Source organism: Neopelma chrysocephalum, unplaced genomic scaffold (genome assembly GCF_003984885.1).
Source record: "Neopelma chrysocephalum unplaced genomic scaffold, ASM398488v2 Primary Assembly neopelma1_69, whole genome shotgun sequence".
NCBI lineage: Eukaryota > Metazoa > Chordata > Aves > Passeriformes > Pipridae > Neopelma > Neopelma chrysocephalum.
In genome coordinates this window covers 3,249,145-3,260,676 of record NW_020897729.1, presented here as the reverse complement: position 1 = coordinate 3,260,676, position 11,532 = coordinate 3,249,145, and the positions used below count along the sequence as shown (strand labels likewise).

The window sequence follows — 11,532 nt, the reverse complement described above, 5'->3', positions numbered from 1 at the left end:
CCCCATCCCATCCCATCCCATCCCATCCCATTCCTGTCCATCCCTGCCCATCTCTCCCCATCCTAGCCCATCCCATCGCGTCGCATCCCACTCCATTCCATCCTATACCACCCCACTCCACGCCCTGTCCTAACTCCGCCATCTCTCCCACGGTGCCAGGCCCAGGGCACAGCCTATCACAAGGCCAAACGCGTCCGCATTTCCATTGTGGTAAGCTGCAGCCAATCACAGCCTGGGCACAGCTCCTCTCAGCCAATCGGAGCCTAGCATGGGTTCTCTGAACCAATCAGGGACCTGCCAAGATTCTGCCTGGCCAATAATATCAGGCCTGTGTCTGTGCAGCCAATCCCGGACAGTTATGATTTTGTTCAGCCAATCAGTCCCAAACCTTCCTGGCCAATCAGGACATGGAGCCTCTCAGCCAGTCATGGCCTTGGGACCTGCCCCATTTTGCTCAGCCAATCATGGCACCCCTTGCATTTTCTCCACCAATCAATCATGAGCTTGGCTTGTCCCATCTGGGCCAATCAGGGTGTGACCAATGTCCTGCCAACCAATCACATTACCTGACCTGCTCTGCCCCAACCTGCCCACGTGCTGCCTGCGCTCTGCCTGCATGTGCTGCCTATATCCTGCCCATACCCTGCCTGCAGCCAGCATGCGGGTGCACTGCCTGCTGCCCTCTGGGTTGCTCCAACACGCCTCTCTTGCAGGAGGAGATGATCCTGGGTGACAAGATGACCCCAGCAGAGGTGAGGGGGTGGGCAGGGGTGGGTAGGACCCTACCTACCCACAGGGATTCCGGAGATCCCAAGGGGGGTGCCAAGGCGTGAGGTGGGCAGGGGAGGTGGGGGGTGGATGACACTGATTTCTCCATAACACTGGGTGTAGGGAGGATGAGGGGGCCCTTGCTGGCACCTGGGGGAAGCCGTGCCCCTAATCCTGCCCAATGGCACAACCCCCCCAGATCCTGGAGTGGGAAGAGCAGCAACTGGACCAGCTGGTGGACTTTAGCAGTGCCAAGATCGACCCCGCACCCTTCCAGCTGGTGGAGCACACCTCACTGCACAAGGTGCGCCCACACCCCACCCCAGACCCCCACCCACACCCCCCCAACCACCAACTCATCCCACGCTCCTCCTGCAGACCCACACCATCTTCTCGCTGCTGGGCTTGGACCACGCATTTGTCACCAGCATCGGGCGCCTGGTGGGCATGGTGTCCCTCAAGGAGGTGAGCAGGGGGGCAGCAGACTTAGAAGGGCACGGAGCAGAACCTGGAGCTGTTTGCCCACGGTTTTGGGGTGCCCACAGCTGCGCAAGGCCATTGAGGGCTCACTGACGGCCAAGGGGGTGAAGGTGCGCCCACCGCTCGCCAGCTTCCGCGACAGCACCGCCAGCACCAGCGACGCCGACACCACAGCCCTGCGCCAGCTCTGGGACCGCCACCAGCACCACCCCATGCCCCGCGAGGCCAGTCCCGGGGGCGATGATGATGACGACACTCCCAAGGGCCAGTGAGTCCCTTGAGGTCCCACCTGTGTCACCAGAAGCCGCAGGGGCCCCTGGCAGGTGCCAGGGAATGCCTGCCCTGTGCCCACTCACACCAGGCTCAGCACAGGAGTGGGCACCCTCAATCCAGTGCCACTGCCCCCTCCCTGTGCTGGGGATAGGTTGGGTGTCTCCCAGCCTGCCTCTGCTCCCCAACTACCTGCCAGCTCTTGGGGCTTCCCACTTTGCTACCTCTGCACTCCCCCAAGCCCCTGGTGCCCCCTGGAAGGGCCACTGCCCTTACCCCCCTCCATGGGCACCACAGTGTCCCTGCTTGGGGTGGCCCAGGGGGGCAGAGGGGCATCAGATCGGGATGCCCACAGGGACAGGGGTGGGCACTGCCCCCTGTCCTCAGCACCTCCTAGCTGGGAACGGGGGGTCCTTCCACCTCTCTGCTGGACACCCCTCCCCCTGTAAATACAGAGATTTTTATATTAATTTAATAAAAGGACTTTATAAACAGAGCCAGAGCACTGAGGAGCTGAGAGGAGGGGCACAGCCAGTGAGCACCAGCTGAACCTCACCACAGCCCCGGGATTGGGATCACTTGGGGTACGAGCCTTTCGTTTCCCAGTGCCGCTCACAGCGTGGCCTCGCTGCGGTACAGCAGCGGAGGGGGCTGGCCAGGGCGGGCACCAGCACGGCGCCGGGCTGTGATGACCAGAGTGCCGGCTTCAGTGAGGGTGCAGCTCACCGACAGCGGGTCCGTGTCCTCTGGCAGCTGGCACTTGTGGGTGAAGGTATCACAGACAGTGCCATCCTCAGCCACCTGTGGGAAGGCAGCACCGGTGCAGTGGAATACGGTGTGGCATGGTGGTACACAGCACATCCCCAGTTAAACCCAGTGCTACTAATGGGGCAACTGCCAGTCACCCTGGCTCCAGCAGGAAGCTCAATAGGGCAGTTCCCAGTGACTCAGGGACAATTCCCAATTACCCCATTGCCAGCAGGGAGCAGGTAGCAGTTGCCCAAGTCTTGTGAGGTGATTTCCAACTACTCCAGTGTCAGCAGGGCTGTTCCCAATTGCCCACCTTCAGCAGAGAATGCAACTGAGCAGGAGTTCCTAGTTGCCCCACTCTCAGTGAGGACAGTTCCCAGTTACCCCACTACACAAGACGTAAAAAAAAAAAAAAAAAAAATGTTGTCCCATCACTAGGGCACAGGTCTCATTTATTACCCCAGTGCCAGTAGGGGCCGTTCCCCAGTTACCACCCCATCCCCCCACCCACGGGAGAGGGGTGTCATGGGGCAGGATCCCCTCTGTACCATGGCCAAGAGGGGATGCTGCCCCCTCGGGGTGCCTCACCTTTTCTGCCTGGATGGAGACATGGCAGTTGGAAGTGGTCACCACAATGTCAGGGGGGCTCAAACTGGCTGACGTCGGCCACCACTTGGTAGGTGTCACCCTGGGCACGCACCCAGGTGCCCAGGCTGCAGGGGTACATGGCACCTGGGGACTCTGTGGGCATTGGAGGGCTAATGGGCATGGGGGCACAGTCCCCAGGGGTGGGGGGCTGTGGGAGAGTCTGGTGACACTGGGGGAGGGAGGGCTGGGGGTTGCAGGCAGCAGTGGGAGTTTGGGGACATTGAAGGTGCTGAGGTAGTTGCAGGGGGAATTGGGTATTCTAGGGTAGGGGGGTACTGGGTGATCTGGTGTGGTGGTCCAGGGGTAGAACAAGGAAATGGGGGGTCTGGATGAGGGTACTAGTAGAGTCTAGGGGCACTGGACGAACTGCAGACAGCAGGAAAATAGCACAAGAAGCTGAAAACCCTGGTGATGACCAGGAAAGTCTGGAGGCAGCAGGTTGGTGGGGAGGAGGGCACTGGAGTTACTTGGGGTGTACAAGAAAGGGGGGGTTGGCTACCAGGGAACATCAAGGGGTCTGGGGTACAGAGGAGCTGAGGACATAAGGGCAGCCGGGATGGTTGGGGTAGACTGGAAAAGGCTATGAGTAGGTCTGGGGACACTGGGAGGCTCAGAAATGTCTGGGGAGAGGGTAGCAGGGAGCATAGTAGTCCTGGGGACAGCCAGGACACTGGAGGTACTGGGGGCTTACAGGGAGAGCAAAAAGCATCTGGGGAGGATGAGGGCTGGAGAACAGTCCAGATAGCCACAGGGCACCTGAGTGGCAGTCAGGGTTCCCCTTCCAGCCTCCCCAGCCCGTGCAGGGGGGACACTCCCACTCTGTGCCCAGGTACAGGGCAGCTGGATAACCCTTAGAGGGACCCTCCCCGGGGTAGCAGGGCCCCCCACTCCCCATCCCCCGTACCTGGATACCCAAACACCTCATGTGCCCGCGCCCCAAAGGGTCCATGCCGCCGGTCGCCCTCGAAGCGGGGTTCGCCATGGCCCTGCCCGTAGGCACTGATGAGCTCGGCATGGTACGCCGAGGCTGAGCTGAGCGATGCCATGGCGCCTGCTGCCCGCAACCCCCAGAGCCCTGCCGTGGGGAGGGTCCAGCCGCCCGCCAGACACCACCGCCAGATGCCCATAATTAGGCACCCTGTCCCTAGGAATGCGAGATAAGGGACGATGCCTGATGCCTCTGGGGCCGCGGAGGGGGATACATCACTGCCACCACTGGCCTGCCACTCCTCTGGCCCCCCGGGGAGGAGGTGCCCCCCACCTGCAAGAAGAGGCTCCCGGCGCAGTGCTCGCACAATTGACTTTATTCAAGACCTGGCAGGATAGAGGACGGGGTGCCACGGTGTGGACACCCCACAGGTACCGCCGCAGCGGGGTGGGGGGCTCAGGCAGCCCCACAGATATGCACATGCGTGCACATGCCCATGCGCTCCCAGGTGTGCACATGCACACACACACAGAGCAAAGCCCCCCACCCATCTGCAGGCATCCCAGACTCGCCATCCCATCCTATCCCTGTACCCTGGGGAGCATCTGCTGCCCTCGGGAGGGAGTGGGAGGGAGTGGCAAGGAGCCCATTGGCGTGGCATCAGGCCTGCCAGCCCCTGCAGCCCCTCACAGTTTGGCGATGGAGGGGCGGGGTTGGGGGGGCAGCCCCACAGTGGGCACCCCAAGGTAGGGAGGGAGAACAGGGGCTGTGCCCAGCAAAGGCTTGTGGGGGTGCTGGGGGTGCACAGGAGCAGGGGCGCAGCAGGTGCTTGGGGCACCCTGGGATGAGAGGCCAGGGGACCATGGCCGGGCTGGGTGAGGAGCAGCATGCAGGGGGAGAGTGGCCCTACAAGAACACGTGCCATGCAGGAAGGGGCGTGCAAGCGTTGGCAAAAACTGGCATTCCTCCCCCAAACCACGTGCCTGGAACCCCTGGCATGGGCTTGGGGGGGCCCCCGAGGTGGGGGTGCCACCCCCAGCCAGGACAGGGGGGGGGCTGGTCGCCCTTCATGTAGGCACTTGGTTCCCTGCTAGTGGTGAGTGACCTGGGGACAGGGACATCAGTCCCACTGCCTACCCCCTCTCTCCACCCAGCGTTGCCTCACAGCAGATTTGGGGAGCCCTGGCTGGGCTGAGCCCCTTGCTGAAGGGCTGGCTTGGGGCTGCTGTCCTGGTGATCCAAAGCCACCATCCTGAGGGCCCATGCCCACCTGGCCCTGCAGTCTTCCTATGTCAGCCCCATGCATGTACAAAAGTATAGAAAGTCCCAGCACCACGGCACATCCGCAGCCCCCCAGCACACCCAGCACCCCCACAGTGTCTCTCTGGCAGCCCCATGTACCGAGGCAGCAGTTCACAGTTTAAAACTCGGTCTGATAAAAGTTGGCCAGGGAGAGAGGAGAAAAGCCCCTCCCACCCCAAATGGCCACCACCATCCTGGCTCAGGGTGGTGAGGGCACCACAGGATGCTCAGAGAGTTTCAGCCATGCCAATGGTGGGGGGGGTGGGGGCCTGTGCCCAAAAGGGGAGCCCAGGGTGGTTTGGGGGAGAACATGCGAACAGCCAGCCCCACTTATTTAGTCTTGTTAGTTTTGGGGGCCACATCTGGGCATCAGGGTGGGGGACGGACCCCCCGAGCCCTTCCCTGCGCCTCTTCCCTGCTCTCATGCAAAATTCCAGGAGGGCAACGATGTGGCCAAGCAGGGCCAGGGCACAGTGGGGGCACACTGGCTGGGGGGGGCTGCAGTGGTCCCCCAAGCCCCTCCTGCGCCCGGATAGCGAGGGGGAGCAGCAGCAGGGCCCGTTCCTTGCCCAGTATGGGGTCTGGCCAGAGGACTTCGGTAGGGGGACTGGACCCCCACCAGGAGAGGCAGGGCACCCTGGGGGGCATCAGGGATCTTCGGCGTCCTCCTCCTCCTCCAGCGATGCCACCCCGGAGGAGGCGACATCGGAGACTTTCCGGCGCAGAGGGAAGTCCTTGCTCAGCACCACCTCATCCTCCGCGGGTGAGAGGCAGGCTTCGGCGTAGGACACGGAGTAGAGGGAGTCCTGGCACCGGAGCCGTGCCAGGCCCCGCAAGGCACTTTGGCTGGCTGGGGGTGGCAGCTTGGGCAGCAGCAGGTCCTCGCCCCCCAGGGAGCCCAGCAGTTTGGCAGTGAGTTCGGAGGGGGACACCATCTCCAGGCTGCAGAGGCTGGAGCAGAGAGTCTCAGGGGAGAGGGTGTGCGAGGAGTCGCTCTCGGGCTCGCAGGAGCCGTGCCGCACGCCCAGCTGGCACAGGTGGCCCTGCAGCAGGTCTCGCAGCAGCGCGCTGGCGGGCATCGTGCCAGACAGCTCTGTGGGGAACCAGGACACTGGGTCAGTCCAGGGCTGAGGGTACCACGGATGTCAGCTGCCCCCTCCCCTGTGCCCAGCAGGTTGGGAGCAGCCCCATGATCTCTTTGCCCACAAATTGCTGCATGCACTGGTAACCACCAAAGGAAAAGCAAAACACGCTCTGGCACCAGGGAGGCTGTCACATTAAAGGGCTTCCCCATCCCTGGCATGGGCACTGTTTGCCATGGTGCCAGGCAGGAGCACTGCCCTGTGTAGAGATGGCCAGGCTGGGGAATGTGCCAGGCAGCTCCTTCGACCCTCAGTGGTGGGACACCCACAGTGGCAGCAGGGCCACTTGCCTGCTCCCCATGGCACTTACCGGTGGCCTGGGAGCTCTCTGTGGAGGGCAGGAAGTCCTCGTCATAGGACTCGTCATTGGAGTCGTCCCCATCCACCGAGGACCAGGCTCGCAGCTTGGCCTCAGCGATGGCAAACTGCTCTGCCACACCTGGCACAGGACAGGCACAGGTCAAATGCATGCAGGGAGGTGCCCCCAAATCCCCCTGCCCCAGCACCTCTATGCCCCCAGTGGATGGATGGATGGATGGATGGATGGATGGATGGATGGATGGATGGATGGACGGGGACAACCTGTCCCACCACCCGTGCCCTCGGCCACAGTGAGGACGATGCCCACTGGCCATGCCCCACGGTGCCCACCGGCAGCAAATCGCGCCTCCTGCTCGCCCTCGCTCAGGTGGCAGTAGGAGCTGAAGGCGCTCTCCAGGGCAGCAGGTGACTCCACTGGCTTACACCAGCCCTTCCACTCGATGAGGTGGGCCACGCGGCCCTGTGCCATGGCTGTCGGCTTCGTCACGTGCTCCTTCACCACCTGCGAGATGCCTATGGGATGCATCCCCATGTCAGCACCCCAAGTGTCCCTCACAGAACTCATTGCCCTGGGACCCAGAACCCCCCGCCTCCAGCCCCTGAGACCTGGCAATCCCATGCCCTCCTCTTGGGCACCAGGGACCCCTTGAGCCACCCAAACTCCACAGGGTTGACCTCCATGCCCTCCCCAGGAAGCCCAGACCACTCATCTCAGGAGAGCCCCTTGCCCAGACGCAGCCCCATGTGAACAGTTACCGTGCAGCGAGGAGCGGGCCAGGGCAGCGATCTCCTGGATGGTCAGCGCGCGCCGCGACTTGGGCAGCATCTCGACGGTGTCCTCAACATTGACCTGCCAGAGTGGGCAGCAGTGTCACAGACCCTGCTGTGACCCTTCTGTGAACCCCATGCTCCAGGAACTGGGCTCAACCCCACTTGGTGTCCACTCCGAGGCGCCTGGGGTGTAACGTGCACATGTTACAGATGTACATGTGTGCAGAGGGGTGGCCACAGTCCCTACACGCAGGGCAGTGGATATACTCACCTGTGCCTGGGTGCACTCTCCCACACTGTACAGCCATGATCTGACACTGTGTGGACATGCACTGTGCACACTCACACCTGCACTTTTACCTGTGCACACACAGATGTGCTCAGTGCACACACACCGGCATGTGTCCGCTCAGGTAAACACATGTGCACACACACACAGACAAGCAAATGTGAGTGAGACAGGGGCACGCCCTCGCTGTGCATACGTGTGAACTCGCTGTACATGCAAGTGCACCTGCACACTTGTGTGCCCACACATGTGTGTGCCCTGTGCTACTTGGTGACACTAACTCCCCAGCTTGTGCACATGCACGTGCAAGGCCAGAACAGGTGGATTCCCCAGCACCCACTCCCCAGCACACACACCACACCGGGACATCCCGCTGCATGTCCCCATTGCTATCTCGGCCATGCCAGGCCCTGAGCCCATGGCCACGGGGGAAGCGATGTGGGATTTGGAGGCGCGCAACAAATTGCATTGCCATGGCAACGAGGCACCGTGGACTGATTTCTCCCAGGATACAGCCCGGCTCATGGCTGACGTCAGAGCAGCCTCGAGCCGCTGCGAGATGGCAGGGCCATGGCCAGGACGGGTGCCCTGCCATGGGGTACCAGCACACAGATACCCCAGCCGGGCATGTCTGGGCTCAGTGGTACCTGGAGGAAGTCCTGGCTGTCGAAGGAGGCCTGGCGAACCAGCCGGGGCAGTGGGCGGGCAGCACTCAGCGGTGACAGTGCCTTCACCTCCTTCCACTCCACACACAGCGTCGTGTCCACGGCCACTGCAGGAAGAGCCGGGGCCAACCTCAGCACCTCTGTCCCCCCAGTAAGCCCCCTCAACCCCCCACCCTACAGTAGCAGCCTCTTGCCCAGTCTGAGACCAGACACAACTCGTTGCTGCAGCACCAGTGACTCATGCCCGGGCAACTCTTCCACCTGTGTCAGCGGTAACGCAGGGCCCCAACCTGGCACTGGGGACCAGGCGCCTGTCCGAGCTTGGCAGCTGCTTCAGCAGGGATGGGGCAGCTGGACCAGGCTTGGGGGCATGGACCGGGCCAGGGGCTGGGTGTATGGAGGAAGGCAGCACTGGGCCATGCCTGCGGGGGGCTGGTGCACCTCCACTGTCTCCAAAACCCCCCTCTCCAATTCCCCATCTCTGGGGCAGGAAGGAAAAAAGCAAGAAGGAATAGGGGCAATAGACATACCCATCCTTCGCTCCAACAGCATGACCTCCTAGCACTGGAACCCCAACTGGATGACTGCCCACACCCTCAGGCACTGACTCTCAAGCACTTGGCCCAGGGAGGGGGTCTTCTGTCACTGCAGCCCCCTGGAGAGGCCAGTCCCAAAGGGACTGGGGTGTCCCTGAAGAGCCTAATTTCCACTGCAGCGAGGTGGGCCTGGCTGACGTAAACCAGCCGTGAAGCGGGATATAGGGGGGGCAAGCAGTGTTCCCTCCCACCCACATCTGAGGGTAGACCCTGGCTCCTAAAGAAACTGCTGATAGGATCGCCCCCACTCCCAGCTGTGGGCAGGGGCACCCTGTGGTGATGTTCCAGCATCAACACCTCTACCCCCTTAGCAACAACACCCCCAGAGCCCTGCCAGCACGTCTGCAACACCCTCAACATTGTCCTAGCCCCCACCAACCCAGCTCCCAGAACACCCTCAGATCACACCCACAACCTCCATCACCTCCATCCCTCCTGCAACACCCCCGAGACATCTGCAGCACCCCCTTTGCACCCCACACACTGCAGCACACCCCTGCTAGCCCCCATAGCCCATCCAATAGCCCCCCAAACACCTCTGTCTCTCTCATAGCACCCCTGTAACCTCCCAGGACTCTGACCAGGACCCTAATCCCCCAAGCCCCTTGCACCCCCACCAGCACCTCCAAAGCAGCAGCCCAGCCCCTCTAATCCCCCAAAACCTCTACACATCCTCACATCCCTGTACCTCCCTGCACTCCCTGGACCACCCAGCTGCCCCAGAGCAGAACCCCGAGCTCTCAAACCCCCACCCATCTATAGCCCCCATCACCCTATATATGTACCCAAGTCCCCCAGAGCCCTCAAGTTCTCTGTACCCTCACCATACTTAGATACCCCAATTCTCTGTGTATTCCCTCCACCTCCATAACTCTCCAGATCCCACAGCCCCCAATCCCCATACACCACCACTCCATCCCTTAGACCCCCCTCAGCTCCCCTATAGCAGCCCCGTGCTCTCGCCCTTCCCATATCCCCCAGCCCTGGTAACCTCTGACACCCTCATTGCAGCCGCTCTGCCGTCCCCAGCAGCCCCCGCACATCCCCCCCTTTCCATCCCCAAAACACCCTCCATACTCTAGGACCCCCAAACCCCTCAAGCCCCCGGTCCCATCCCGGTGCCGCTCACCCACCGATGGTGGTTTTGGAGCCGATGCAGCCCATGCTCCCGGGGGGGGCCCCGGTGCGGGCACTACCGCCGGCTCCGCGCCGCCTGCATCGCCCCCCGGCCGCATGGGCGGCCCTGGGCAGCGCCCGCGCCCCGCCGGAGCCGCTGCCGGGCCGGGCCGGGTCGCGGTACCGGAGCCCCGAGCGATGCCAGAGCCCCGGGTGATGTCTGCGCCGGGCCGGGGAGCAGCACGTCCAGAGACGTCACTGCTGGGGGAGGAAGAGGAGGGAGAGGGGGAGGCGGGAGGAAGAGGAGGAGGAAGAGGAGGAGGATGGGAGAAGAGGAGGATGCGCGGGAGGAAGGCTGAGAAAGAGGAGGCGGAGGGAGCTGAAGGATGAGGGAGAGGAAGGAAGGGGAGAACGGGGGAGAGGGAGGCCGGGAGGAAGAGGAGGAAGGGGAGATGAGGAGAGAGAGGGGAGAAGGGGGGATGAAGGCAGCCGGGGAGGATGAAGGAAGAGGGGGGCTGAAGGAAGAGGAAGAGGGGGATGGAGGAAGAGGAGGGGGGCGCGGGGAGGAGGAGGATGGACTAAGGAAGAGGAGGGGGCTGAGGAGGAGGAGAGGAAGGCCAGGCACCGAGGAGAGCACCGTGCCAGCACCGCGGACAGCGCTGCCCCGCCTGGCCCCGGGCCCCCGTGCACCCCCCGGGGGGGGCACAAGGGGCTGGGACCCTGCAGCAACAGGGCACCCCTCAGCCCCAGGCCTGCCCACGGAATGGGTGATGTGGCCCTGCCTGCCCCTACCCTCCCCCAAAGGGCCGTTGATGCTGGAGAGAGCACACAGCCCATGGCAGGGGGTCCTGGGTCAGGAACAGGTGGGTGCAGGCTTAGGGACATCACATCTGATGGCATCACAGAGACGTCCCCTGCAGGAGATCCAGGCCAGTGCTGAGGGTCGGGCTGAGGGGTTAACCTACAGCCAAAGATGTGTTCATTCTGAAACCTACTGATGGCAATTCATGCTGCGGTACCTTTTGCCTGGCACAGGAGGGCATTGCCAGGGTGCCGCCCTCCCTTTGGGAAGCAGGTTACCCAAAATCGCTCAAAGGGCTCCCTCATTACTCACTCACTCCCAGTCAGGGGGAGCTCCTGGCCAGTCCCCGGCCCCAGGCCCTTCCCTGCCAACTGCTTCCCAGCATTAGTGCTGCCAGGGCTGCAGCTCAGACAGATCAGCCTCTAATCTGGGGAACAGCCTCTAGTTAATTATTCTGTACCCTCTGGGCCATGGCCAGGGTGACTCAGCAAGAGGCAGCCCAAGGCAGCAAAGACCAGCCTCTGTCCCCAACAGGGACACCCCACAGGGTACCTCCAGCAGGGCCCAGCTTTGCCCCATCTCCACTCCAACGGCAAGACAAGGCAGGAGGGGGCTGAGAGAAAAATGTCCTCCCACATGGGAAAGTGTAGGAGGAATCTGGCACACATCTCCCATCTCCTACCC

General features: G+C 62.6%; 3 protein-coding genes across 6 annotated transcripts in view; 1 reads left to right on the top strand and 2 right to left on the bottom strand.

Moving 5' to 3' along the window:
• Window positions 1-1,996, top strand: part of CLCN2 (chloride voltage-gated channel 2) — a 13,664-nt gene extending 11,668 nt beyond the window's left edge. For 2 of the 3 annotated variants that reach the window (XM_027685639.1, XM_027685637.1), the window contains exons 20-24: window positions 160-210; window positions 714-752; window positions 968-1,072; window positions 1,147-1,233; window positions 1,314-1,996. In XM_027685639.1, the coding sequence (XP_027541440.1) occupies window positions 160-210; window positions 714-752; window positions 968-1,072; window positions 1,147-1,233; window positions 1,314-1,520 (489 nt within the window). In that variant the 3' untranslated portion in view covers window positions 1,521-1,996. The remainder of the gene's footprint in view (window positions 1-159; window positions 211-713; window positions 753-967; window positions 1,073-1,146; window positions 1,234-1,313) is intronic. The other variant, XM_027685638.1, reaches the window with a different exon arrangement.
• A 134-nt stretch (window positions 1,997-2,130) lies between these two features.
• On the bottom strand, window positions 2,131-3,962 carry LOC113968773 (heat shock protein beta-7-like). Its single transcript, XM_027685642.1, is given in 4 exon segments — window positions 2,131-2,319; window positions 2,857-2,913; window positions 2,915-3,009; window positions 3,821-3,962. Coding segments are annotated over 4 exon segments (483 nt in total).
• A 243-nt stretch (window positions 3,963-4,205) lies between these two features.
• On the bottom strand, window positions 4,206-10,400 carry FAM131A (family with sequence similarity 131 member A). 2 transcript variants are annotated; one of them, XM_027685640.1, is made up of 6 exons: window positions 10,064-10,400; window positions 8,317-8,441; window positions 7,366-7,459; window positions 6,940-7,122; window positions 6,599-6,727; window positions 4,206-6,239 (listed from the first exon to the last, which is right to left on the bottom strand). In XM_027685640.1, the coding sequence occupies exons 1-6, from the start codon at window positions 10,092-10,094 to the stop codon at window positions 5,794-5,796; spliced, it is 1,008 nt and encodes a 335-aa protein (XP_027541441.1). In that variant the 5' UTR covers window positions 10,095-10,400; the 3' UTR covers window positions 4,206-5,793. The 2 variants fall into 2 exon arrangements, with proteins under 2 accessions (XP_027541441.1, XP_027541442.1); XM_027685641.1 differs by lacking the exon at window positions 10,064-10,400 and adding an exon at window positions 8,865-9,348.
• Between the last annotated feature and the right edge of the window lie 1,132 nt (window positions 10,401-11,532).